The 26869-nt window shown below is 53.6% G+C and overlaps 2 protein-coding genes across 4 annotated transcripts in view; both read right to left on the bottom strand.

The window, feature by feature from the left end:
• The window catches only part of GATAD2A (GATA zinc finger domain containing 2A), an 89412-nt gene extending 84455 nt beyond the window's left edge, over window positions 1-4957 (bottom strand). The window contains exon 1 of the mRNA XM_033134206.1: window positions 4748-4957. The gene's annotated coding sequence lies outside the window, so the exon portion shown is untranslated. The remainder of the gene's footprint in view (window positions 1-4747) is intronic.
• Window positions 4958-16849: 11892 nt separating this feature from the next.
• The window catches only part of MAU2 (MAU2 sister chromatid cohesion factor), a 28218-nt gene continuing 18198 nt past the window's right edge, over window positions 16850-26869 (bottom strand). Inside the window, exons 13-19 of one of the 3 annotated variants that reach the window (XM_033135044.1) lie at window positions 25391-25477; window positions 24049-24098; window positions 23757-23834; window positions 23469-23580; window positions 20891-20981; window positions 20006-20133; window positions 16850-19622 (exon numbers count right to left, since the gene is read on the bottom strand). In XM_033135044.1, coding sequence (XP_032990935.1) covers window positions 19548-19622; window positions 20006-20133; window positions 20891-20981; window positions 23469-23580; window positions 23757-23834; window positions 24049-24098; window positions 25391-25477 — 621 coding nt within the window. In that variant the 3' untranslated portion in view covers window positions 16850-19547. Of the gene's footprint in view, window positions 19623-20005; window positions 20134-20890; window positions 20982-23468; window positions 23581-23756; window positions 23835-24048; window positions 24099-25386; window positions 25478-26869 lie in introns of those variants that run through there. The other 2 variants (XM_033135045.1, XR_004425652.1) reach the window with 2 other exon arrangements.

The following is a 26869-nucleotide window of genomic DNA, read 5'->3' as shown; positions in this document are numbered from 1 at the left end:
CTAGGCCCCCAGCACCCAGGATGGTACACCTGGCACATGGTAGGCACACAAACATTGCTGAATTATTTGCTGGCATAGGAAGTGATATAAGCCAGAAGATTTAACTATTTATGTTTTTCAATCCAATTTAAGTTGTACAAAAAAAAAAACAAAAAAAACATATACACACCTTATGGCCACATTAGGAAAACCTGAGATAAGTAAAGCCCTTACTTGAGAGTTTGAATGTCCCTTATAGGCCAGTTTGGAGGGATAAATTCGTATAAAAATGACACTCCAGTATAAAAAAAGGCAGCCAGGCTGCAGAGAGGATAAAGCCAAACTTAATACTAGAAATTAAAAATAACACCATTCATTCATTCGGTTGAAACAACTCCATACAGTAGCTATTTCCCAATTCCAAAAGAGGTCAGTTTCTTTCTTATCAAGATCCCACAGGGATTTAATGCCCCCCATGTTGTCTCCAACAGGAAGGAAACCCTGACTTCCCTAGCTATTTCAGTTATATAAATCAACAGTTTATCGTCCAGAGTTAGAAGCTGGGCAGTGTTGGGACCCACATGCCTTTTAGAGCTGCCCACCAACGGATAACCACGCTACATTACATCTAATAAATGTACTTAGATCAATATAATTTCTAACTATCCAAGGGTTTTTATTGCTATAAGGATCTTTCAATTTAAAAAAAAAGTTTAAAAAACTTCCTGTTAGATAAAAGAGACTTGGTGGTGGCGCCACCATCCACCAGAGTGAAGTCTGTGGCACACAAGAGAGACAGCATAATTTCAAAAGGGATACTGATGCCTTTAAAGTTGTTTACCTTATTTTTTATATATTAAAACTAATAAACTTTGCTCCTTCCTCATATAACGGAATAACTGTCCTTAAAAGCATTAAGAGAAATTTAAGATTAGTGGATCTTTCTTGGCCTCAAAATTCACTTTGTGTGTGTGAGACAGACACGAAGGGAGAGAGTGGGAATATTTCAAGGGGGGGACCCTTCAAACTTGGAAGCAGCCCAGGGGGGGCCTAGCTCAGATTTTCACCCATTATTTCCCTTGGGTTTTAGCTATCAGGGCAAGCGCCATCTATCCCCACACTAGTAAGTGAAAAAAAGCCTGGGCCCTACTCACCCCCATGATTTTAGGGCTTTCACTAACTGCTGAGAAAGAATCCTCTCAAGGAAAAAAAACAAAAAACTGTCCTGCCCACCCCCAGAGGCAGAGTTAGCATCTCCACAGCTCTATCCAGGGAGCTCAAGGTGAATTCTGATCTCCTCATGGGCACTAAGCCACACACTGGCCCTCTCAAAGTACTATTATTGTGTGGCGTCAAATGCCTTTGTCCATCATTTTCCCAGTCTTTTGTCCCCAAATCTGATCCATTACCCTAAAAGAACAGTTCTTCTTTCAAGGTTCTAATGTGTACGAGATCACTCGCCAGTTAACTGCTGCCTATCACTCACTCACCCAAAGCATGGATGTGATCCTTTAGGTTTATGGTTCTCCTACTGTTGTCTTCCCACAATTCTTTGTCTATCCTGCCTACGGTCTAATCATACTAATACATCTCCCTACTTGCCCTTAACTCACAAATTATCCCATTTTACAGAGAGAGAAGGCAAGGCCAAGGCAAATTACAAATGCCTGCCACACAGCAAATCCATCTCACATCTGCTATCTGAACACAAAAATGCTACGAGACCCAGGAGGGCAGTGGGCTTTGCAAGAGACATACCAAATTTCTTTCTCTTCGGGCATATTTAATTTAGCCTTGGCAGAATGTCAAGTGCTTCTTGGTCTGAGAGTGCAGGCCAGAACCTTAATCTCCTGAGCAAAACAACCAACCTTTACTACACACCAACCATGTGCTGGCCGCCTCCCTTTTATTCTCTCAGATTCATTCATTCATACGTCTAGGAAGCACTTCCCATCTATAAGTGTCTTCACACACATTTACAGAGATGTAACCCCTCAAATATTTAGTAACGTGCCAATTTTGTGCCATAACTTGTCTGAGGCCACACAACTAGGGAGGACAGACTCAGAATCTGAATCAGGTCCTTCTGACTTCAAAGCTCTCCCCCTCCCTTTCTAACACCCTACCTTGCTGGTTCTGTGGGTTTCATTTAATATAACAAATACGTGCCAGCACTTCTCTGCCCTGTCTCAGGACACCCTAAACCCTGAGCTTCCCATCATCTTTCCCTGCCCTTCAGGGCAGTGCCGACAGCTGACCAGGAAAAGGCAGTAGAAGAGCAACCAGGTCTGCAGCAGCTTCTTGCCTGGACTTGACAACCCCAGGAGCAGAGGGCCCAGGAAGCTCTCCAAGCACTTCTCCAACAGAAGAAAATAGCTCGAGTTGAAACTTGTGTCCACATGGTCCACGACAGATTTAGAACTCAAATTATAGCCTCGGCAGGAGTCTTCACAAAGGACTCAAATTAAGTAAGACCCAGATGGAAATGAACAGGAGAGAGACAGCCTTAAGTCAAACTGTAAAGTGAACTGCAGTTCTAGCAGTCACAGGGAAGAACTCGTTGAAACACTAAACCAAACAGGAGTTCGGTCTATATTTCAGAACTCCACTTCAGGAACGTCCTCTCCACATTTTCAGCCTGAAACTTGTGCATGGACACAAAGTGGTTACAAGTTACTCAGGTTTCAAACTGAGTTCATTCCTGTCCTTTGGACCATCTCTCAATGCCAGCATTCATCTACTTGGGCTCCAGAGAGCTCTGCGTTCCGCAAAGCAGATAAAATTAGCTACCGGACTGAACTTGGAATCCAGGGTGGGCCATTAAAAAAAGTACGAGATTTATAAAATCCACGTAAAAATTTCCTCTGGGCCAGGCTGAAGTCACCTCAAACTTAGACAAATGAAGTCAAACCCCATGCCTTGCCTCCTGTCCACCCTTCCTGGATCTAAAGTGACCCATTTCCTGCTTCTTGCCCTGCCTTTCAAACCAGAGTGGCCCACAAACTGAGGAGCTTCTAGAGATCAAGGGGTATATCAAAGCTCCTAGGGAGAGAAAAGGCAACAGAAAAACCTGAAGGAGCTTTTTTTTTTTTTCTTTTCTCCCCACCCCCCTTTGGGGGAGGAGATGTGTTACACTGTGCAAAGGGAGGACTCAGGCATGGGACAGGAAGTGGATCAGTCCCACAGCTTGACAGTGTGATAATGGGCAGACAATGTTCCAGCCCTGTCCCTCCCGACTCTGTACTGATCTGACAACACAGTGGTGGCCCCATGGCTCAAAAGTGGGGTAATAAAGGTGGTCATCTGGCAACAGCGCCTGCTCCCCCAAATCTAGCAGGTATTAAATTAGGACAAGAGTAAAGGGGGGAGGTCTCTCTGTCTCCCCATTTTCCTTCCAGCCACAAAATCCTCCAGGTTCCCATAAGCTGAGGTAAACGTTCAGAGAAGACTCCCAGTCTGGCAAGAAAGAGGACTGAAGGGGCAATACATTTCTGGTGGCTCCTTCCAGAATGGAGGGAAGTGGGTACCACAAACAGAAATAAGGGAACCTTGAAGTTCCAAGGAGAAATGAGGGGAAAGTTTCTCACTTAGAGAATCAGGAAGGAAACCTCAGGAAAGGGGACACGTCCTCAGGCAAGTGGGAGAGGAACCCCTCTAAATGCAAGGATACCCCTCAGAGAAGTGAAGAAATCCACGTATCTCCTATCAGGAGAGAGGACATCTTGGAAAAGCAGAGGCGCATTTTAGAGATGTTAAGAACCTGTAGGAGTGGGGGACATCTCACATTAGGGGGAGAACCTCTGGAGAAGCCAGGGACCTCTCCGAACACGGCAGCATCCATAGATTAGTGGGAACCTAAAAGAAATGGAAAATATTTTGGAAAAGGGGACAACTTTTCCTCAGAAAACTAGGGATCCAGTAAGACGAATGGGCATTTCAGAGTAGTGAGAGATCTCTCAGGAAAATGGAGGCACGCATCAAAAAGCAGGGGGTCCCATCAAAAGTGGGGAGGGCACAGAAAAGTGGAAAGCACGTCCAAGGAGGCTTCTGACATAAGCAGGAATACCTCAGATTAGTTGAGGGACACTTGGGAGAGGAGGTCACCCAAATAAGTGGGGACAGAAGAGAAAGAAGAACATCTCAGAAAGGTAAAGGGGAAGGGGACCTACGAAAAGAGGGAGACACCTTAGAAAAGCAAAGGCAAAAGGGGACGTATCAGAAAGTGGGACAACAGCTCAGAGAAGCTGGGATCTCCTCAGAAAAGGTAGGAGGCGGTCCCTGAAAAGGCGGGATAGGTCGGTCTCTTCAGAGAGGTGGGGGACCCCAGAGAAGTGAGGAGGAGGGTGTCCTAGAAGCAGGAGTGTCTCCTGGGAGAAGCGGGGTCCATCAGGGAGGCAGGGGATCCCTAGGAAGACAGGAGGTCCCAAAAAGGTGGGGGGCGGCCCTCAGAAAGGTGAGGTCCCTCAGGAAAGTAGAGGGTCCACCAGAGAAGGGGACTCCCCTCAAAAAAGTGCGGGTCTCCTTAGAGAGGCGAGGCCCTCAGAAAAGTGGGATCTTTCACAGATGAGGTCCCTCAATGAAGGGGGAATTCCTCAGAGAAGCGGGGGTGCCCCTCAGAGGTGGGGAGGTTCCCTCAGAGAAGCGGGTCCCCGCAAACAAGGGGGTCCACGCACTGGAGGCGGTTCCCTCGCAGAAGCGGAAGCCTTAGAGAAGCCCGGGGCACCGGAAGCCGGGGACCCGCCACCAGCGGCGCCGGCCCCTCACTCACCGAAGTTGTTCGGCGCCTCCACGGGTGGCTGCTGGGCCCCGGGCGGCCTCGGGAGGTAGGGTCGGTTCCGGTCCTCTCGGGTCCCGCGGCGGCGGCTCCCTCAGGTGGTGCCCGCGGTGGCGGCGGCGGCAGCGGCGACAGGACGACGGACGGTCGACCGACCGACTGCGCGGGCGGCGCGAGGCGCGTTCGGGCGACAGGGATGCGCGTGCGCGCGCCGGGGCGCTGACCCCGGGCGGGAGGAGCCGCCGCGCCGCGCTGCGCTTGGAGCCGCAGCTCCGTCTCGCCGCTCTGTCTCACACTGAAATTGCCCGCTTCGCAGCCCGGCTTCCCCGGTTGCTAGGCAGATTTCGCCTCGCACACTTCCGGGTTGAGGCGCGTCTCGCCGAGTGGCGGCACCGCAGGCCAATGAGGTCCGGCCAGGACTCCTGGGATCCGCGCCCCATGGGGGGCGTGGCCAGTCTCACGATGGACAGCGCCCGGCCGCCAATGAGAGCGCTGGCCGGCTCGCCCTCGGGATCGCGCCGGAGGCCTGGGCGGGCCTGAGGAGGTGGGAAAGGGTGACTGACAGGGGTTCTGCCAATGGTAGAGTGAAGCGGACCTCGGGGCCAATCAGGGTCCTGCAGAGGAGGGGCTCCGACTTCGGGGCGGGAACGCCGCGAAGGAGGGGCCCGGGGGACGCGTCAATCCGTGGCCGGCTCGCTTGGACCCCAGAGGGCTGTTCGACTGGGCTGCCCGGCGGCCGACAACTGGCTGGGCAGGGGGTTCCCCGCAGTGCTCAGCAGGGGCGCCCCACCCACAATGCACCGGAGGCGGCCTGGGCCAGGCGGGCGTGGAGCGGGCACGCTGGGCGGTGGGCGGTGCCGCGTGAGGCGCGCTCAGAGGAGACTGGGCGAGCCGTGGCCCAGCCTTGTTCCCGAGGGGAGTCATTGCCCCTGTGCTTTTTTCTCACTAGAGTTGTGAGTTCGTTCCTCTTCTGAGGAGAATCTTGGGGATTCTTGCCCCTGGCCCCCGTTCTGAGGAGAACCTTCGGGATTCTTTGCCTGGCCCCAGTTCTGAAGAGAATCTTCAGGAATCTTGCCCTGGCTCCTCCTCTGAAGAGAATCTTGGAGGTTCTTGCCTACCCGCTTTTCTCAGGAGAATTGCCAGGGTAAGGCTGAATTTTATAGATTCGGAACCCCAGCTCCCTTTTTCTAAGAAAACTTGTGGGGTTTCGGACTCCTGCCCCCTTTGCTAAGGAGAATTTGGGGAATTCACTGCCTTTCCCGAGGAGTATTTGGGGAGCACACTCTGCCTCTTCTGAGCAGTGTTGGGGGGTCACTGGCTCTCTTCTTCCCTTGTGTGAGGAGCAATGGGGCTTTGTACCCCTGGCCTTCATATCTGAAGAGAACTTGGGAACTACTTACCTCGTGTGCCCCTAGGCCGACCAAAGGAGAAATCTGGGACTTCAAGCACCCCTCCTCTCTCCAGAGAGGAATTGCAGATCGATGCCCCCTCACTCCTTTTACTAAAGAAATGCCGGGGAGTGTGCTCCCTGTGCTTTTCCTAAGCAGTATCTGAGTGTTGCAGGAGGGGATCCTTTCTTCCTAAGAATTGCGGCCATTTGACTCGTGTTTCCTAGAAAATTGTGGGGAGTTACACTTCCTTATTAGAAAAGCTACCTATTTAGCCATTTAGCCCTCTTTCCCCTTTTTTTGAGGGGGATTTTTCTGTGCAGCTATCTACTCTTTCCCAAGTGTCAAATCTATGACCCTTCCTGATTCTGTCCCTCGTCTAGCTCTTCAGTCCCAGTTTCTTTCTCTTCTGGGTGGGGCCCTTCCAAGAAGCACTCTTGCTTTCCACCCACCCTCAGACAAAACTAATCAGTCATTCAAACTCTTCTAACAGCGTTTGCACCTCTGTTGTAGCAATAACCGTGTCCTACCAGGTGTTGGAGGCCTTCGCCTCTGTCTTCCCCAAGCTGGTCTGAACTCCTTGCCTGATTTTCCCCCTTCCAAAGAATCCAGTTTTGCTCTTGGCGGGGAACCAAACATCCATTGAATCAAAGGGGTGAAGAAGGCAGCAATGAAAAACACCTACAACACTGTGAGGATTAAATATGGCAAACTTTTATCCACATACACACACAAACACTTCATGAACGGAAGTGTGCAAGGTGCTGAGATACCCGAATTACAGGACAGAACTTGTGAGCCACGATGAAAACAACAAAGGAAAACAGGCCTGTTAGGCAAGGCAGAATGTTACACTAAAAGAGATACCAGGAATACATTGTAGGAATGAAGAGGAGGAAGTGATTAAATGAGATAATGGATGTGAAAGTGCTTTGTAAACCATGAAGCAGTGTACCCCTGTAGAAAGGATTATTATTGTTACAAGTGGGCTGACATTCCTGTAAGAAAAGTAAAGAAGAAGTTCTGAGCGTCGGGGGTGGCTGGTTAGCTCAGTTGGTTAGAGCGTGGTGGTCTTAACAACAAGGTTGCTGGTTCGATCCCCACATGGGCCACTGTGAGCTGCGCCCTTCACAACTAGATTGAAATAACTACTTGACTTAGAGCTGATGGGTCCTGGAAAAACACACTTAAAATAAAAGTTTAAAAAAAAAAATTCTGAAAGTCACAGGGATGGGAGGTCAGTAGGGAGCGTTGTGGGGCCTGACTCAGCATAGACCCAAGTAGCAAGGCTGGCAGAGTCCTTGGCTAGGAAGGAAGCCACTGGAAACATGAAAACAACATGTTCCCAGAGGACCTTGTTTGCACCTCTGTTGTAGTAGTACTTACTACATTCTGCAGGTGTCTGGGGCAGTCTGGGTGGACACTAAACACTTGGAATGGTGGCTGGCAGAGTTAGGGTTGAACTCACACCTGCTCCTCTAGCTAGGCCAGTTATTTTCCTCCACCACATCAGAAGTGAGAACACCAGTCTGTAAAGGTTGCACTGAAGATTGTGAGCTCTAAGTGCCTTGTACCATGCTTGGTGCACAGAAAGCCTCAGGAGGTTTTCCTTTCATTTCAGTCACTAACCAGGATTCTTTCTGAGAGTATGAATCCAGCCTTATTCATTTAAGTAATCCCTCAGTGCTTTTATAGTTGCTGAATTGAACTGGGATCAAAGAGCAGCTCATTGTCCAACCCCTTTATTTTATACATGAGAATCTGAGAGGCCCAGAGGGCAACTGTGACTTGTTCATATCTCACTGCTACTTTATGGCTGGATCCTAAGCTTACATTGCCTAAATCTCACTTTGGGCTTATGTGCAGGAAAGGGGAGAAGGGGGAACCTGTACCCTTGAGTCCTTGGGCAAAGCAGAGCCTTGTTGAGAACCTAACACTCCCTGAGCCCTATCTCTCTTTTAGACAAGCTGTAGGAAGTTTCTGGATACAGTCTAATAGAGTCCCCAAACTCAAGAGCAAAGGGCAAATGGGGACCCTAATTAGGGTCAAAGCCATCTAAATTAACTTTGTCAAAGGAAGACTGCAAATGAATTGAGGTTATTTCAGGGCTATTCTGTGTAATTTCCAGACTGATCCCTGGAAATGTCAGGACCTATAATTACATCTCACCTTTTTATTTTAAGAATGCACAGAATTTCTTTGATTCTCTGGAAAAGGGCATTGCCTGAAGGCAGAGATGTTGGATGATGAGAGGTCCGTGAAGTCTGGAATCCTAAGCATAAACAGGAGTCCCATTTGGCTAGAAAATTGTGTCCTCAAGGAATCCAAGGCAAATGGGCATTTGTCAAAAGGAGTGAAATGCCCCACCAAAATGGATGACATGAGCACAGCCTCTGACATACAAAATGTGAACCACATCAAGGATGGGCTTTCCTTTCCACAGTGGTAGCACTGATTGCATCTCTCTGCACCAAGGTGTGTCCCTTCCTGGGTCTGAGAAATCATGTGGGCAAACTGGATAAGTGACATTCACATCCAAATATGGAAATGGGAACTGAGCCAGATGCTGCACTGCAGCAAGGAAGGCAAGGCTTCAATGGTAGAAAAACGAGGGCCTGATGGGTGCCACCCTGCTGAGAACTCCTGTTGGTGTCATGGTCTTGGACAAAGAGTACCCACTGACAATGAAAAATGAAAGCTGGTTAAATCGAGTGGGAAGGGTACTAAGCACAAAGGTTAAAGCCCTCCAGTCACTCAATGACAGTGGCAGTTCAGGTGCCCACAGCAAACAAAGCTCACCTTCCATCATTGCCTCCTAAGATTCTTGGAGTGCATAATTCATTTGGGTTTGCCAAGCACTTTGAGGTACACCTATCTGAATTGCTGATCTACTGCAACTTGCATCCTTCGGCAGGTCCATTGGAAATGGCCGTGGTTCTCCCAGGGAAAGGTTGGTAAAAAGTCAGGGTCTGTTTCCTATTGAGGCCTCCAGGCTCCCTGCCTTTGGCTTCCACCCAGACCAAGCCAGGCTTGTTCTTTCTGCTACTGCTCCGCCTCTGACACATCTGCTCACCAAAGCTCTGGTCGTCTTTATGAGAATTTTCTCTTGGATTGTTGCCAAAACATTGACAAGAGAGCCAGGAGAGAGAGACTTTCTCCCAGTCCTATAGAAATTATAGAAACCTGTGTGGTCAGCATTTATTCTCTCCTCTTCCTTCCCTGTGGGGCTGGCACTGAGTGGATGGCTGGATGAGCTCTGACAGGTTGGCCTGGAATGAAAGAGGAAGTGCCTCCATCTTATTTGTTCTTTTGGACAAGTAACCTTTCAAGAGTTCACTCATTCATTGCCATAATGGCCCTCTGTATCTGCAAGTTCCGTATCCTCAGATTCAACCAATTGCCGATCAAAAATATTTGAAAAAAAAGATAGCTAAGTTGTTGCTGACCTGTACTATGTCTGTACTGAACGCATACAGACCTTTTTTTCTTGTCATTATTCCCTAAACAATAGAGTATAACAACTATTTACATAACATTTACATTGTATTATGTAAATAATCTCAAGATGATTTAAAGTATACAGGATGATGTGTGTACATTGTATGCAAATACTCTTCCATTTTATGTAAGGGACTTGAGCATTCCCAGATTTTTGTATCCTTGGGGGTCCTGGAACCAATCCCCTGCGGATACCAAGGGAGGACTGTATGTTAATGTATTAAAATATTTTAATGGGCCTCTAACACCCTGGTCCTCAGACCTCCTGTCCCCTCACCTACAGGCAGCTATTGTCACCAATCTCTCTCTCTCTCTCTCTCTCTCTCTCTCTCTCTCTCTCTCTCTCTCTCTCTCTCTCTCTCCCCCCCCCCCCTCCAGAGAGGTTCTATTCCACAAACAGACCTATGAGGCTCCCTGTGATTCTTTGCACACACACAGAGGCATGGCGCATATGCTCTGATCTTTTAAACATGAAAGTAACTGTTCTGATGGGGGATCCTTCTCACTGAGGGGTGGTGCCACCCTCAATCAGCAATTCAGAACTGTCGTTTGGGATTTGTTTCCAGCCTCTTGAATGTTCCCGAGAAACAAGCATCTTCAGCCCCACATTGCAGTCCACTCTGCCTCGGGGACTTCCCAGGATCCTTCTTTGGTTGGGAATATTTCTACATATCAAGGGTTAGGAAAGGTCATACCTTTTGCTCACATCTAGAGACTAACTTACCTACTTTCCAGTGCAGGAGTCACCAGGACCCCATGGCTGGGAACCTTGGCTCTGCCCCAGGTGATCCTAAAAGCCAGAAGGTTGCAGCTTGGGGGCAGATGGGACCTGTGGCAGGAGGTTAGGTGCAAGGGCCCGGGTTCCCTATGGGAGCTGTCAGAGGCCTGTGGTCACATCCTGGATGCTGTGGTGAGCAAGTCAAGTGGAGAGGGGCAGACTGACGAGGAAATGAACAAGGTGATTTCAACTACTAATGAAGAAGAGTAACCAGGTTGTGACACTTGTGACTGGGGAGGACTCCGGCTGGGACAGGAATTGGAGGCTTGTGAGCAAGTGTTGAAGAGAGACCTAAATCTTAACAAGGACTCAGCCTGGGGATGAGCTTTCCAAGCAGGGGACAATGGGTGCCACAGTCCTGAGGTAGCAGTAAGCACAAGCCCACTTTTATAGAGGCCTGGGCGGAGGCAGCATTTTATTCTGAGGGGAAGAAGTAAGCGTTCTGCAAAGTGCCGTGAACTCTATTTCCCTGGTAACATTCCTTGTTTGGACTCAGTAATCTTCCAGCTGATATCATTCCTGTGTTCCTTTATTCAGAGATGTTCTTGAGCCCCTAGGGTGGCCAGACTTAGCAAATGAAAACACAGGGTGCCTAGTTAGATTTGAAATACTCCTTTAGTATATCTGAGTGTCAGAGCATCTTCTATGTGCTGAATCCCTGCTACCGTGTTTCCCCGAAAATAAGACCAGGTCTTATGTTAAGGTTTGCTCCAAAAGACACATTAGGGCTTCTGTTCAGGGGACGTCATCCTGAAAAATCATGCTAGGGCTTATTTTCCGGTCAGGTCTTATTTTCGGGGAAACACGGTAGGAGTCAGCCCAGATTTGAATAATCCACTTCACAGGTGCCCTGGGAGGAACTGGTCAAAATGTGAAGGTTAGAGTCTGGTGTGGTATGGGAGAGAGAAATGAACCGGCTTCAAAAGTCCACTTTGGTCCCATACTGTGACCTTGAATGGTGATTCCTTTGGGTGTCCCCAGCTTTTGTAAGATGCTCCCACTGCATTGATCAAAATGCCTTTGGCATCTTCCGTATCACAGACATATGTCATGTGCGGACGTGGAGCCCGACTTAGGTTCTGGCCCTTTTCTTGGGGGGGAGGGAGAATATTGGGGAACTGTGTGTTTTTCCAGGACCCATCAGTTCCATGTCAAGTCATTGTTTTCAATCTAGTTGTAGAGGGTGCAGCTCACTGGCCCATGGGGGAACTGAACTAGCGACCTTGGTGTTATCAGCACCTCCCTCTAACCACTGAAACAACCTCTGGCCCTTTTAACGTGAGTTGAGAAGGGATAGGACGTTGTTCAGCACTCCCAGCCATCCTCACTAGCCACAAGCCCCAGGTAACGTGTGAAGATTGGAAGAGTCTGGAGAGAGACAGGAAGATTCTGGGCTGCTAGTCCTGTCACGGGGGCTGGGTCAATGTGGCCATGGGGTCTTTGTACAAAGCCCACCCTGGCCCTGCACTCCACAGACAAGGCACGTGGGAGTCCCCACAACCAGGCCAAACCCAAGCATGGCCTGGGCCATTCAAGGACACAGCCAGGGAGGGACAAATGATCCCTGAAAAATAATCTCCTTAAGTCAAGGTTTTGGGCCTGAGAACTAGATGCCCAGGGAGAAACAGATCCTGTGAATGAGAGATTTGGGTGTGGCCCAGCTGGGACTTCCCTCTGTCAGCGTCAGAGGACAGAGGAACTTTCCAGAGGCAGGAAGAACTTCCCCTAGAGATGAAGTCCCCTTTCCTGGGGAGGCGGTGGCTCAGGAAACAGCATGATGGCTGCTGGCCAGGGGGGTAGGGGCACTCAGATTGGAGATCTGGCTCTGAGGCATCTGCTGGGGTTGGTTCATGGTTCAGGCCAAGTTGAGCCACTGCCCTGTCCAGTGTCAGAAGTGCCCTTGGCCCCCAGGCACTGGCGGTTGGATTCCATGTTATAGGAGGAGTCAGCGACCCCGTCTTGGTCATTGTCACTGGCTAACTCATACCATTGCTGCCATTCAGCCCTGCCTGCACCACCCCCAACCCCAAGTTCAGTTCTGGGATATGGGCCTGAGTGTGGTGGGGGGAGAAGGACCTGAGGGAACCCAGGATTCGATCCCTCCCCTGGACATGGGGGCTCAGCCACTCTCCCCATCCCTCAGTGTCCTCCTGGGAATGACAGATGTCAGCTGTGCTCGAGGCAGCACTCAAGGCTGCGGCAGCCCCCACCCTCTAGGACGCCACATTCAGGGCCATAGGGCTGGTCTCCCCCACACAGAGCTGGCAGCCCGAGCCTTGGAGGCTTGGCCATGCAGTAGTGGACACAGCATTCCTCAGATCCCTGTCTTGGTGGCCATGAGCAAAAGTTGGAAACATTGTCTGGCTCTGACTGGCTTGGCTGAGGGAGGTCCCCCACATGCCCTTTAGTTGTAACTCCTACAGTGCGCTGGTCCCTTCTCATGGGTGGGACCACGCTCACTCCTATTTGAGGTCCATTGTCGGGTTTCTGGTAGAATGCCCACTCCCTGAGGGCAAGGACATTGACATGGTTCTTGCTGTGTCCCTAGTGCCAAGTAAATGGCCAGTGAATGAGGGAATGGTGTAGCCCTGACACCTGGAGTACCCTGGGGACTGGTGTCTCCCACCCCACACGTTCCAGGAGGGGAACTGAGAGGTCCTGAGGTGCAGCTCATTGCATATCCCTGCAGGTAAGGACAGCCTAACCCCACTGGGGTCTGGTGAAGTCCCCACCTCCCTACCTGGTGGGCACACTACCCGGGCCGCCTTCGCCCCCTGGTGGCAGAGCAGGGAGCAGGCCAGGCTGCAGACAGCAACTGGTGACACATGCAGACGAAGACAGAGTGGGAGATACACTTCCGGTTCACGATGACACTTCTGAACAGTTTGTACTTAACCCTTTAGAGAATGTCTGTGTTCAGAGCTCTGTAGTGGCGAGACTTCCTCAGGGCCACACACACGCGCACTAACTGCCGATGGGGTCTGAACTCCACGTTGCAAAGACACTAAGCACATGGAACCAGGGTTAGAAATGGCACTAAGAACAAAGCAAGCACACATTAATAAAGTGGCCCATCACCAGAGAGCTGTGTTTCAGAGAGCTTTTCAACATACACAACAGGGATGGGGCAAACAGGTGCTGATCCGTCTCTCCTACAAACTAAGAATGTTTCTTTGCTTTTTTTTAAGGAGGGCGCAGCTCACCGTGGCCCATGCAGGGATCGAACCGGCAACCTTGGTGTTATTAGCACCATGCTCTAACCAACAGAGCTAACCGGCCACCCCAAGAATGTTGTGTTTTTAAAAATGACATTTATTGTAGCAGCTGTAATGCATCAGGAGTATCATTTTTCTCATACAGCATCACTCTAATAGTCCCTTTAACTATTTTCTGGTCCTTGAAAAAGTATCAAAAATATCAAAGTACTAAGGAAATCAAACTAACACAGAAATGAATCTTTTCCTTTCCTAACGAATTGCATTGTAATTTCACTGTGTGAGCATGAACTTGGGGTGAAATAAACTTTTAAACTTGTCATCCATCCTTCCCCTGCCCTTCTAACACCAGCAGCAGCCCCTCCGAGGTGTTAGGGGACAGGGGATGAGTAGGGGTGCATAACGGGGCCTCCATGGCCCTCAGGGTCCAGCTCCTTCATCCCACCCTCTGACCCCAGCAGCACCTCTCTTCCTGTATCCAGTCAGCAGCTCTGAGCTGACGGGCTTTGCTGGGAGAAGACGATGGTGTGGTTCAAATGGAGGAAGCAATATTAGGTGCTAGACAGACTGGAGGCAGGACTGCCTGCCTGTCCCGGAATAGCTTTCTTTTTGGGGAAATGTAAACCCAAAGTCCAATGGGGCCAATACACATCGGGGACATTTTCCGTTCTCAGACCCCTGGAGCACATTGGCCAGGGCATGTGAGGGTCAGGCTTCCCTGCAGGATGGCAGGGTCCTGTTGGCATTTCTAAGGGGAAGCCGGCCACAGTGACAGGGTGTGCTCACGCTTTCAGGCAGTGTGGACAAGTGTGGACAAGTGTCCATGTGGCATCTACTGGAGCTGCCTGCAGTTGGGCCCTGTGTTCTTTCCCTGGGCTGCCCCAGAGACCCACCCACCATGTGCCAAGCCTGGGCCAGGACGTTCTAGAAGATTCCAAGCAGCCATAGGGAGAGTGCCCCGGTAGGGGGACAGGTAAGAGGGAGCACAACATTCTGGGACCATTCATGGAGGAGGCTGGAGGACATCCAGGTGGGAGACGTGATTGGGGTTTGGGGAGGGGTGGCAGAGACAGCAGGAATGGGCAGAGTGACTAGCAGATTTCTGAGGATTGGGGTGTGTGTGCCACAGACAGCTAATGACCTGTCCCAGCCATGTCATGCTTGGACCAGCTGTCCCGACCAGCCGCTGGCTGATGAGGCCCCACTCCTGACCTCCCTGCAGCCTTGTGGCTGCCTCCTGTTGTCCACTTCCCAAGTGTGTCCTGCAGACCCCAAGGGCTTCTCCTCAGTGTCCCTTTGTGCTGACCAGTCCTGCCAGAAGGAAGCTGTTTGGCATCACCGGAGAGGTTCCCAAAACTCTGACTATGGCAACCATCCTTGTTCACCAGCATCATGCATTTTGTGGACTTCTCTGACAAATGCTGGTTAATTGGCAGAGGTCCCACTTCCTCAGCCAGGGCACTGTCCTGCGGCACCCACTTGGGCTTGTTCTGCCTGCCATGGCCACCACACACAGGTCGGTCTCTTGGCATGTGGACCCCTCCTGTCTGGCTCTTTCTCACCGTCCTCTTGCGTCTCCTACTCAGGACCTTCCCTGAATGTCAGCCTGGTGGCTCCTGCCTGTGTCCTTCACACACAACCCCTCATATGCATCTCTTCCACGTTACAAGCAACAGGGGCGACTCTTGGTCACGCTCCTGTCAGCAGACCTGGGTAACAACAGGCTCTGTAGTGTTGTCTGCAAGACCTGTCTGGGGATGTGAGGCTGCCAGGTTTCTACCGAACATCCCTTCAGGTGCTGGGTGCTGGAAGTTGCATGGACAACAGGGGCAAGATGGCTGTGCAGGTTCTCTGTGGGGAAAGTCGCTCACTTCCATGTTACGATGAGGTCCCAGGTCCCCAGGAGGCTGCCAGGAGCCCAGCCACAGGTGGCCAGGGCCGAGGTGACTTATGTCGAAGGCCACTTCCAGTGAAACAGAGGCCATCTTAGGACAGCCTACTGGTTCCACGGTGGGCTTGTGGCCGAGCTCAGGACTCACTTCTTGCACAAGGGCTCTGAGGCTCACGTGGGAGGAAATGACGTCCAAGCCAATGACAGAGAAGCAGAGTCCACCCAAGTGAAAAAGCTGCCTGAGCCCAGGTTGGTGAGGTTGGGGCAGATGGAGCCACACAGATGGTAGGGGGTGGCAGGGTCCCTGTGCTGGGGGGTGAATCCCCCACATATCCAGTGGCCCAAAGGAATCCTCAGATGTGCTCCCAGGAGACAGCCATGGAGGCCATCTGGGTGTCATCTTGGGATGCAGGGACAAGAGTGATTCAAGGGCTTTAATGCAGCCCGGGTGGCAGCCCAGAACCATTCTTGCATGTTATAACCACAGCACAGCCCAAGAGAACTGAATACACACGTTCAAACAAAAATGTGTGGTGCAGCACAGCTCCCACTCACCACAAGGGGGAAGCAGCCCCACTGCCCATGGCCAGATGGAGGATGAACAAAATGGGGTCCATCCACACTGTGCGGTATTACTCAGTCACAAAAAGGAGTGAAGCACTGACACGCGCTGCCACGTAGATCAACCTCGAAAACGTGCTAAGTGAGAGAAGCCAGACACAAAAGGCCATGTAGTGTATGACTCCATCTATAGGAAATGTCTGGAACAGGCAAATCCATAGGGACAGAAAGCAGATTAGTGGTTGCCAGAGTTGTGGAAGGGGAAATGGGCAGTGACTGCTAATTGGGTGGGGGGGTTCCTTTTGAGGGAATATTCTGGAACTAGGTAGAGGTGCTGGTTGTCCATTGGGCCAGCTGGGACTTAAATACATTGTGAAGTATTTAATGCCACTGAATTGTACATATTGAATGGTTAATTTTATGTGATTTCCACCTCAAAAAGGAAAAACCATCCTGAATAAAACCCCACAGGGAATAGGACACCGCGTGTGTGAGGGTCTGTCTGTGGCAAGGGCCAGGGAGAAACAGGTGGTGCTTTAGGATGGGGTTCCCTCTTCTCCAGGCAGGACTGGACCAAAGGAATATCATCAACAGAGGGGAAGACGCAGGTTTCCACCAGGTTCTCCAGTCCAAGTATGGACTGTGTCCTCACGCCTGGTCAGTTAGCAGAAGTCCCAGCAGCCCCGTTGGCCGGGGGGTCGGGGGGGGCAAGAGCCTATCTGGGGTGGCGCAGGAGAGGGGCAGAAGGCAGGACACAGTGAGTGCTGGCTCCTGCAAGTGATTTTACTTTGAATACAAAGGAAAAGAAATCCACAAACGAGAAGCTAAGTTCTATGGTTATGTCTTTTAAACAATATTTTGCATTTATAAATTTTTGTTTTCCTGATTAAAAGCACCAGCTGAAGTTACAGGCTGCTAAAACCGTATTACAAACCTGTTAAAAGACGTTACGCCAAACATACTTATTAAAAACCCTTTAACAAGAGACAATGCGACCACACGCTTGCCCGCCCTGCCAGGCAGCCCTTACCCCAGTTCCTCGCCTGTGCTCCCAGGAAGTGGGAAGGGGAGGGCCGACCCCAGGGAGGTGACTCTCACCCTGCCCATGGGTGCCTGCAGGGACCTGGCAGGGGGAGGCGGCTCAGCACCCCAGACCCGCAGGCCCAGGGCCACTAGTGCCCACAGGAGGGAGAGGAGCGCGCATACGAGGGTCTCACCAGCTTCAGCAGCGGACCTGCCGACACTGATCCTGCCACTACTGCGCTCCCTATAAGCTGAAGGCGAGTTTTTAATCTGCTTTTTCTAAACACTTAGCTCTGTGCCACTCGTGCAATGTCTCCCTGGTGGCTTCCTTGCTTGTCTTAAACTCTTGTGATTGAGAAACTGTGAGGAACTGAATGTGGACTCACAGAAAGGTATGTACGGCAGGTTGGTGTCATCAAAAGACGCTGCAGTGAGGGGACGGTCAAAACCACACACGTGGTTTGGTTCCCATAAAGCTACAGTGGAATATTAAATATCGAGTACTGAATTTTTAACTGTAAACTTAAGAACTTATCCTTAACCTTACACATACGTAGATAACAGAGTGGTCACTAAAAGCACTTTAACATCAGAACAGATGTTAAGTTTTGAGGTTCTTATTTCAACTGCTCTACATACAAAATGCCCTAGAAGCAAAGAAAGGCTTAAATAAATAGGCAGAGATGAACAAGATGTGCAGCGTGACTGAACGAACGTGGGTCTGGAGAGGCTGGACAGCGTGGGAACCAGGCCGGCAGGGGCAACTTGTGGTGAGACAGGGTCTCCATCCCTCGGGTGGAGGAGAAGTTCTGGGGGACAGCCTTGAGGGGGGAGGAAGACGAACAGGACAGCTTGTGGCCGGGCTTACACTCTAGGGGTGTCAGCCAAGGGGGCAGCCCTGGGCAGCATGAGACAGGGCCAGGTTTTTTTGGGTGACACAGAAATGGTGGGTCCTCTTAGGACAAGCCCCGGTCAGCCCCTCCCTCTGAATGGCGGCTCACTTGCTTGCCTGTCACTGGCCCCCAAATGGGGAGCAGGGCGCTGCCACCAGCCTGGTAAGGGCAGAGGCCCAACGCAGGGTGATTTGCTGACAGCCCTGCTTGTGGCTAAGGCACACCCAAGCTCAGGGCCCTAGCAGCCACCTGAGCAAAGCCAGATCCCAACGTTCCTTCTGTCAGATACTGAGGTTTCCAGAGCAGCCTTCACAGTGCAAGGGTAACGAGACTCAAACCAACAACCCCCCCTGACCAGCGAGAACACTCACCACCCCTCGGCAGGGAGCTGCTCCCAGACACCGGAAGCTGGAGGGGGTGGCTGCCTCAATGGCCCCCAATTCCCTCATCACCACTGGGGCCCCGCCCAGACTATCCAAGAGGTGCACAGGAACCAGCACCCGGTCTGGTCCAGGCAGAACCTCCTGGAGTCCAGCTCGGGAAGAGGTTTCATGCTCTCCTGAGACCCAAGGCAGGCAGGTCTCCTCCTCTTCCTCCTTCCTGAGGGCAGGGTCCGCTGAGCTCCCGGCATCTGCGAACGTCCTCTGCCTAGGAGGCCGCAGAGCTGCCCCAGCCCCTTTGTTCGGCACCCTGAGTTGGGCTGAGAAGGGTCCTCTCTTCTCTCCCATGCTTCCTGCTCCGCAATACAGACGCTGACAGGGAAAGGCAGCTGGTGCAAACGGGAATCTCAGCTCAGGCTCCAGCTCTGAGAATCAACACACACGCACACACACACGCACACCCGTGGCGACAGCACAGGCCCCTAGAGTCAGTCAGTGATCCAGTCAAGGTGCGGAAGTTTGGAAGGTGAGTTCCTGGGTCCCCAGGGCCCCTGACCAGAGGCCCCAGCTGTCAGAAGGATGGACGCTGGAGAGAAAAGCAAGCTGGGAAAAGCATGGTAGCAGGACGTGCACTTTTGTCCCTGACATGTGCCATCACTTCCTCCTTCCAATTTTCAGCCAGAAACCAGAGTCTTGCCTCTGGCCTCTGGAAGCTGCCATGAGAGCAGAGGAAACACTCCAGCCTGGCACAGAAGCCCAGGCGACGGAAGTCACTTGGCGATGCCCCGGGGGTGCTGCCCACCCTTGGCACTGCCTGCGCAGACAGGCTCCCCGCCGCAGGCGTGACTCAGCCGTGGAGCAGGACTGGCAGTTCACGTCCACTCTAAAGGATGGCTCTGGAAAGTCGGCTCCCATCTCCCCGCTGCGAACCTCAGCACTGGGGTCCTGTGCGCAACAGGAATGCGGGCCGGCTCGTCCTGGGAGGGTAGGAGTCAGCCCTGCACAGCCCCAGGGAGTTGGAAGCTCTGGAGACAGCTGGGAAAGAAGCCTGGGAACGCCGTGACAGCGTGCCTCCGAGGGAAGCTCAAGTGCCGTCTGGGTGGAAGTCAGGGACACACCAGGCCCCACGGAGGCCCCGAGAAGCTGGGCAGCCCCCTCCAGGGGGCCTCACAGGAGGCTGGCCAGGCTCGTGTTGGGTCCATTCTGAGCTTGGAACTGCACGGGAGGCGGGCCGTCTGTCCACTGCAGAAGGAGAGGACACACGGGTGAAGCCCTTCCTGGAGAGGAGCAGCGTGTGCTGGGCTGCGTGTCTGCAGCTGGAGCGCTGCCCGCCCCGGGCTGGTCAGCCAGCCAGGGCCCTCTGTGCTCCACACCAGTCACATGGGCTTTGGGAAGCGCCCTGCATCACCCTCTTGGGTGACTGTGCCACCTCCCTTATCCATGGGGCTCCGGAAGCCAGGCCAAGTCAGGGACTGATGGAGAGGCAGGGAGATGGTGGCCAAGTGTATACTTCCTCCGCAGGGAGTCTGCCCCACACCCGCGGGGCTGCAGCCCAGGTGAGCCGGCCCTGAGGAGCCAACAGCACCCCTACTCTGCCTCCACCCTCCCCGTCCCCGAGCCCGTACCGTGATGAGGTTGTGTTCGGGGAGGCTGCAGGCTTCGATGTGGTCCTGGAGCAGCTGCTGCGAGAAGTTCTGGTGCATCTGGGCAGCTTCGTGGGCGTCCATTGCATTCCCACAGGCCTTGTTCAGGTCTGACGGGGGGTGCACACAGGGTGAGTCCACCTTGCCCTGCCACTGCTCCATGCCCTCCCCTCGGGTGTGAGGGGAGCCCTAAGTTCACACCCAAGCTCCGCCAGGGGGTTCCTGTGCACCGGACACGTCACCTGCCCTGAGCCCTGTCTCGGGGTCAGCCAAGCCCACCTGCCAGCAGCCCTCACAGGTGCCCTCCTGAGGTGCCGAGTCACGTGTCCTTGGACGTGGGTGAGCAGTGGGACACATAGGGGCATACACAAAGGCTGGTCACATACAGGAGCTTGCCAGAGTAGGGCACCCCACATCCACGTGAGGCAGGGCTGAACGGGCCCACAAAGTGCCCCGCGGACAGGCACAGCCTGCGTCCTGCCTCCTGCCTCCTCCCCAGGCGCCAGGTGAGGCTCTGTGAGTGGGGCGGCAGCGGAACAGCACTGCGGCCCGCTGAGTGCCTGCCCTGCACCCACAGCATCCTGGCCTGGCCTGCCTGACGGGATGAGGCTGAGTGCCAGGGTTCACAGCCAGGTGTTCACCTAGATGCCAAGAACCAGCCCTGTGGGTTCTGGAAAGGCCGCACCAGACCCTGTGTTGAGCTGACCCCACAAACGAGCCCAGTGCCCACTGCCCTCAAATGGCCTCCCAAGAACCCGAGAATGTCCCAGAAATGGGGCTGTGGCCTGCGGAGGCCGTCTGAGCAGAGACTGCACAGAGCTTACTCAGCAGCTCTGCTCTCTGGGGAGGGCCAGTGGCCACACTCACCTCTCAGCAGGGCCGACGACCACAGCTGCACCGACATGTCCGGTATCTTGCTAGCTAGCTGCATGGCGGGCACCACCATGTTGTTACTCTCCTGTCAACCAAGAGCAGCAGGGAATGGAGTGGAAGGGACAGGCCAGGGACAGCCGGGCCCCAGCTGCCGTACCTAGCCCAGGCTGCGCCCTCCTCCTGCTGCCTGGCAAACTCCTACGCCTACTTCGCAGCCCATCTCACATGGACCCTATGAAGTACTCCTCAACTACCCCGGGGAAAAATAAACTGCCCTCACTCCGTGGCTCTGTGTGGGGGGCACGGCTGTCAGGGCAAGGCCAAGTGCCTTTGCCTTTGTCTTTCTAAGCAGAGAAGAAGGCACTGATAGCGGTCAGCTCTGGACCCAGATCAGGAGCCGATGAGAAAGGCAGATTCCAGAATCCCAGGGCCTGGGAGGAGGCAGCAGAATGGACAAAGGAGGGAGAAGGCCGCTGCCGTGGGAGGCCACCTCAAACACAGGAACACCGTGAACCCCCTAACCCTGAATGCACAGTGATGCCACCCCCAATTCCCAGGATGAGCTGAGGGAGAGGTACTAGGGGCCGTGCACACCCATTCTGAACCCCACGGTGACCAGCAACACTGCTCCGTCCCCGCTCCACGGGCTGGAATGTTGGGTTCAGGGTGACACTCAGAGAAGTCCCTACACCGCAGCCCAGGGAACACGTGGCACACAGCTGAGAGCCTTACAACTCCTGGGCCGGCTTCCACACAGCCACGGGTCTGCGGGCACTACTCCTCAGGCACACAGAAGCCCAGTGACTTCACACTGTCCTGACTGGCCCCTTGAAGATGAGTTCCAGGTGGATCTCAAAGTGTTTCAAGACTGAACCGAGACCTGCCAAGACCTCTGAATGCACAGCACAACAGGAAAAACCACCCTCCTCCGCCAGGCCTGGGGCTGGGCCTGTCTAGAAGCCACCTGAGGGAGTGTACCCCTCGGCTCTCCCAGGCAGGCTCCCCTATGCCAGCTTGGGGTTGCCACACAGAATCTGGTTTTGGAGATGTGTGACCCTGAGGTGTCCTGAGTGAGGCCGCCCACAGATTGCAATGCCCATGGACACTAGCCTAGCAGGCCCAGAGCGGGGTTGGCTGTGTCTCACAGTGTCTCCTCCAGACCTAGAGTGGCTTGAGGCAAGTCCTGGGTCTGGGGGCTCTTGGGGGCCCATGTCACCCCATATGGGCCTAGGCAAACAGGGAGCAGTGCAAGGACCCAAATAAGCTCTGTAAGATGCCCCAGAATCACCCCTAACATGAACCAGAACTGTAGCTAAAGAGCTGCTTTGGTCAGCCTGCCCCATTCAAGGTGGCTTCTGGAGACAGGGAGGTCTGGTTCCCAGCCTGGGTCTGTAGTTTGGCCCTGTGTGCCCTTAATCTCCCCATCTGGCAATGGAATAATCACAGCCACCTCACTGAGACACAGGCATGCGGCCGTACTTAGTGGGACCTCGTGCAGCCCTGACACACACACCGCGGCCACTATTCCCACTGTGCTCAGAGGCTGTAGGGCAGGGTGACAGAATGTTCTAGAAGGAGTAGAGCTACACTCAGAAGAGAGCTCCCAGAGCTCATCTTCATCCTTTGGGGGTGGTGACATCCCCAACGTTCAGGCCATAGTCACCAGGACTTGAGTGGCAGAGCCCGTTGGCCTTGGCAAATGCTTGTCACACGGTTGTGGGGAGGGGAACCTGACAGGCTCATTAAAAATGCTTATTCTTAGGGAGTTTGAGCAGATGAAACTTTACAGGCCAAGACATCTGACCAGTGCCATCTGACCAATAAAAACAGCTCCAGTGAGGTTGGCTAAGCTATAGAGCAGATGCTGCTTCAAAATTCTCACTGCCATTAAAAAAAGCTCTGATACAGTGATGCAGAGAAAGACAAGACATAAGATTATACAACAGCCTAACAAATAAAATCTCTGTGTGGGCAGAGGTGGGTGGTGAAAAGACCTGGAAGACAGGGGACATGCATTGATTTTCAACTTTGCTATCAGAATTTCCACGATGAACACGTCGTATTTTATAATGTGGACAAATTTTTTCTTCAAAAAAATGAAAGACCTTGTGAGGTCAGTGGGTGGGAGCAGGCAGCGGTGTACACCCGATGGGGAGATTCAGGGTTGGCTCATCCACCAGGACCAGCCCCCGGACACTCTGGGTAAAGGTGGAAACAAGGATGACCCGAGGGTACTGTGTGTGCTGGGCAGTGACAGAACCCACGAGCTTCTGGCCGAGAGGACAGCTCTCCATCCCAGGTGTTAACACACAGGAAGGGGACCCTGCCTCAGCCCTGCAAGCTCCAGGAAGCCCCAAGGACCCAAAGCTCCCTGATCCTGCCCCCCCAGGCTGTGTGAGCCAGGGCACCCCTTGCCTCCCCTAGCCTCATGGAACAGTAGGGGCTGGGGGAGTTACTGAAACAAGATCATTGAGGGAGGGGCAAAGGAAGCAAATCACTAATTGGTGGTGCCCCCCACCCCCTAAGCACCACGACGGCCCTCTGCCCCTCTGCCCAGCCCCCGGGCACTCACCCTGTGGTTCCCCAACACGTAAAAGATGTGTCCCAGGAGCACCAGGGAGCAGGCCGTGAGCCGGTTCAGGTCCTCTGCATTGGACATCTTCAGAGTTTCTCGCAGAAACCTCCTGCGTGAGGAAAAGACTACGGCTCCATCAGAACGCCTTTGGGAGAGGAAGAGGCAGCCACGGCCTCATGGCCCTGGGCAGAGGCCGCCTGGTTGGGGGACAGAAGGTCTGGGCACACAGGGGGAGAAAACCACCCAGAGGGCCAGCCCAGGCCACCCGCCCTCTCCCGTACTCACTTGGCCTCATTGTAGCGTCCCTGGAAGAAGGAGAAGAGCCCACGCACGTAGAAAGCCGCCGCTCGGAGGCAGTGTGAGCTGGGGGGGAAGAGAGCATCACACCTTAGTGGGGTTCTTGGGAATGCAGGCTTACAAAAAGGGAATGGATGGGGTGGGCATGGGGGTGGTGGTGGTGCGAGATGCAGGAGTAACAGGGCAGCCAGGGGCCCCACATGGGCACTGGCGTCACCCTGGAGAGCAGAAAAAGCATAAGGCAGCTGGGAAAGTGGGACCTCCGCGCGGGGCCACCTACCTGACAGGGAAGCTGTGGTCGGGGTTGATCCTCTCCAATAAGCTGTACAGCTGCGGAAGAAATGTCAGTTGGGATCACTCCATTTCTAAACGTGAGAGTTCAGCTCCAAATAGGCTACCTAATTGACTGGGGCTGCCTGCAATTTTCTGATCCAAGCTGACAGCGTCATGCCCTCACCCCAAATCCCACGCCTCAGCGTCCTGCTGAGGGCAGGACCCGCGAGGACAGGTGAGGGAACTACAGGACACTGCACAGGCTGCTCACTTTCTTATACCCTCGTGGGAATCATGCCTCTAGTGTGAAGGCGCTGGGGCAGGGGCCTCGTGCCCAGTCTACCCTGCCCTGTGCCAGGCGAGGGGGTCGGGTCGCATGGGAACTGTCCAGTCCCAGATTTTCTACGGTCAGAGGGGCCTGGCCTGGACTGGCAAGGCAGTAAGATGAGCCCACATGGGCCTGGTGGGATGGGGGTGGGGTTTATCCAGAGGTGCAGGGACCTGGGAGACTGACAGGGAGTGCTGTCACTGACGTTCTAGGTCCCCTCTGGCTGCTCTGTGGAGATTGCGCTGGTGCTGAGGTGGCTTCCGGTGCCCCCACAGCCCCTCCAGGAGATAGACCGGGGGTGGGGGCGGGGGCGCAAAGACACATGGGAGCTGAGCTCCCTTCTGCCCCACCAAGCGTGACCCAGAGCCCATGCCTGGCAGATGACTGCCACTGCTTCCTGGCTGCCAAGAAGCCAAGGCTGGGCTTTCTGCTCCCTGTAGCGCAGAACATCCAAACCAACCCAGAAGCTGGGAGGTCAGCTAAGCTTTCTGTAGACAGGAGATGAGGTAGCCTGAACTAAAAGGAAGGCGCTAGGGTGGAGAGAAGTGGCTGAATCTGACAGACTCTGGAAGCAGAATCTCAGGCCTGAGCAGGGGAATCCCCGAGCTGAGGTGGGGTTGCAGGGCAACCTGGTGTGAGCGCACTTGCCCAGGGAAGTCAGGCCCTGGGCACCCTCTCCCCACACCCCGTGACCCTGAGCCTGGGGCATCAGGACAAGCTGGGGCCCAGTGCAGATGACTGCACGAGTTGCTGCTCTCCGGAAGGGAACCACGTGGCTTCACTGTTGTTCTACAACAGATAGCTTAGGGTAGAAGAAACTGGATGTGCTTGGGAGATTCAACAAAGCTTGGCTCGTTTTCAATAGGGACAAGTGTGACTTGGGCAGGGAACATTTCTGTTCCAGATGTGGCCTCCCCCAGCAACACCACAATCTAAGCGCAGATACGCCAGGACACTTCCCACCCCAGCCCCTGAATAAGAGTCGAAAGAAAGGATACCAAACATGAAGCATGTCACCTACTACCTCTTGGTGTCTATTTCCTTCCCGTATATACACACTCGCCAGGTTGGTCACGATGAAGGCCCACAGCTCCTGGTGGTTGGTGAGCTGGAACGGGGACACGGCGTTAGGGGCTGCTGACAGCATCGGAGTCACCCAAAAGCTCAGTGGTGGCTACTGTGGAACCTCCTATTCTCTTCATCTCAGACACACACACCCCCGCCTCCTCCCAAACCCAACAACAGTAGAGCTGTTAGTTCTTCTCGCTATACAACTGTCATCTGCGTTATGAGAAACTTAGGAAACAGAAAAGGAAACCAGCCGCCCTGATTCTGCTCTCAGAACACACTACATTTTGGTATATTTTCTGCTTGTTTCTCAGGCCTGAGACCTGGGCACCCCTCCCTCCACACCACGGCTGGCGACCCTGGGGATCCTGTGCTCGCTGATCAGGACCGGCACGTGCCAGTCCTGGGGAGTTCCCTGCCAGGAGAGAGGCCAGAGACGCTGCCAATGGCCAGTGGTGGATGGACTGTTGTTCCAGCTCTTCTTGGAGACTGAGAATGGCCAAGAGAGAGACTGAGCTGAGTAGCCCAAGCATCACGCAGACCGTGGTTCCCAGCGGGGCTGAGCGAGCACAGATGTGCAAGAGGTTGGGGTGTCTGGGGAGTGCAGACCACAACCACAGGCGAGGCCCAGGGGACCCCTGATGCAGCAGAGACGCTTTGGTTCGTCTGCTATAGGACCCCAGAAGAACTGTGTTTGGGACCAGAGGAGTGGGGTCCTTCTCCTGGCTGCCCTGTTGCTCTGCCACTCTGTCCTGGCTGATGGGGGACTCCCGGGGCACACACAATCAGCAGCAGCCACGGAGACGAGGGAGGCCAAGAGACCTTCATGGGCCTGAGGTAACTGTAGGCAGCACGGGGTGGGTGTAGGGGTTCCTGGTAGCCTGAGCCGATAGGCCCAGAGCAGCAGGCATGAATGGAAGGTCCTGGAAGGCCGTGGGAGTGAGCAATGTCTATTCTTCAGACTCTGGTGTGCTGTCTGTACCCATAGCCACGTGGAGCACCTTGGAGGAGGAGAAATGCTGCCCGAGCCCGACCCTGGGAGTGAAGACGTCTGGAGGCTGGCATGAGAAGCAGAGCACAGCTCGCTGTCGTGACAGTCAGGACGCACATGACATGCCCAGTGACCTCACCTGAGTCCCAGGGCTGCCCCCACACCCCATCTCTGCCTGGGGCCTCCCCAGGACTACCGGAAGGAAGCTGTCGCCAGCCCCTTTCCTGGGAGGACGTGGGCTCCAGGTGGGGATGTGCTTGTCCGGCCCTAATGCTAGGTGGGCAGAGCTGAGAACTGCCACTGGGCTGTAAACGCCCGGGTCTGTAGACTCCGGGAGGACGTGGCACCAGCCTTCTCCCCGGGCCCGATGCGTTCCCATCTGAGGCTAGGACACTCCCTAGCGGAGCTCCCTTCCCACCTGGCAGTCCCGCTGTCCTCTGC

This window comes from Rhinolophus ferrumequinum, chromosome 18 (genome assembly GCF_004115265.2).
Source record: "Rhinolophus ferrumequinum isolate MPI-CBG mRhiFer1 chromosome 18, mRhiFer1_v1.p, whole genome shotgun sequence".
NCBI lineage: Eukaryota > Metazoa > Chordata > Mammalia > Chiroptera > Rhinolophidae > Rhinolophus > Rhinolophus ferrumequinum.
The sequence above is the reverse complement of the archived record's forward strand: the minus strand, read 5'-3'. Positions and strand labels throughout refer to the sequence as shown.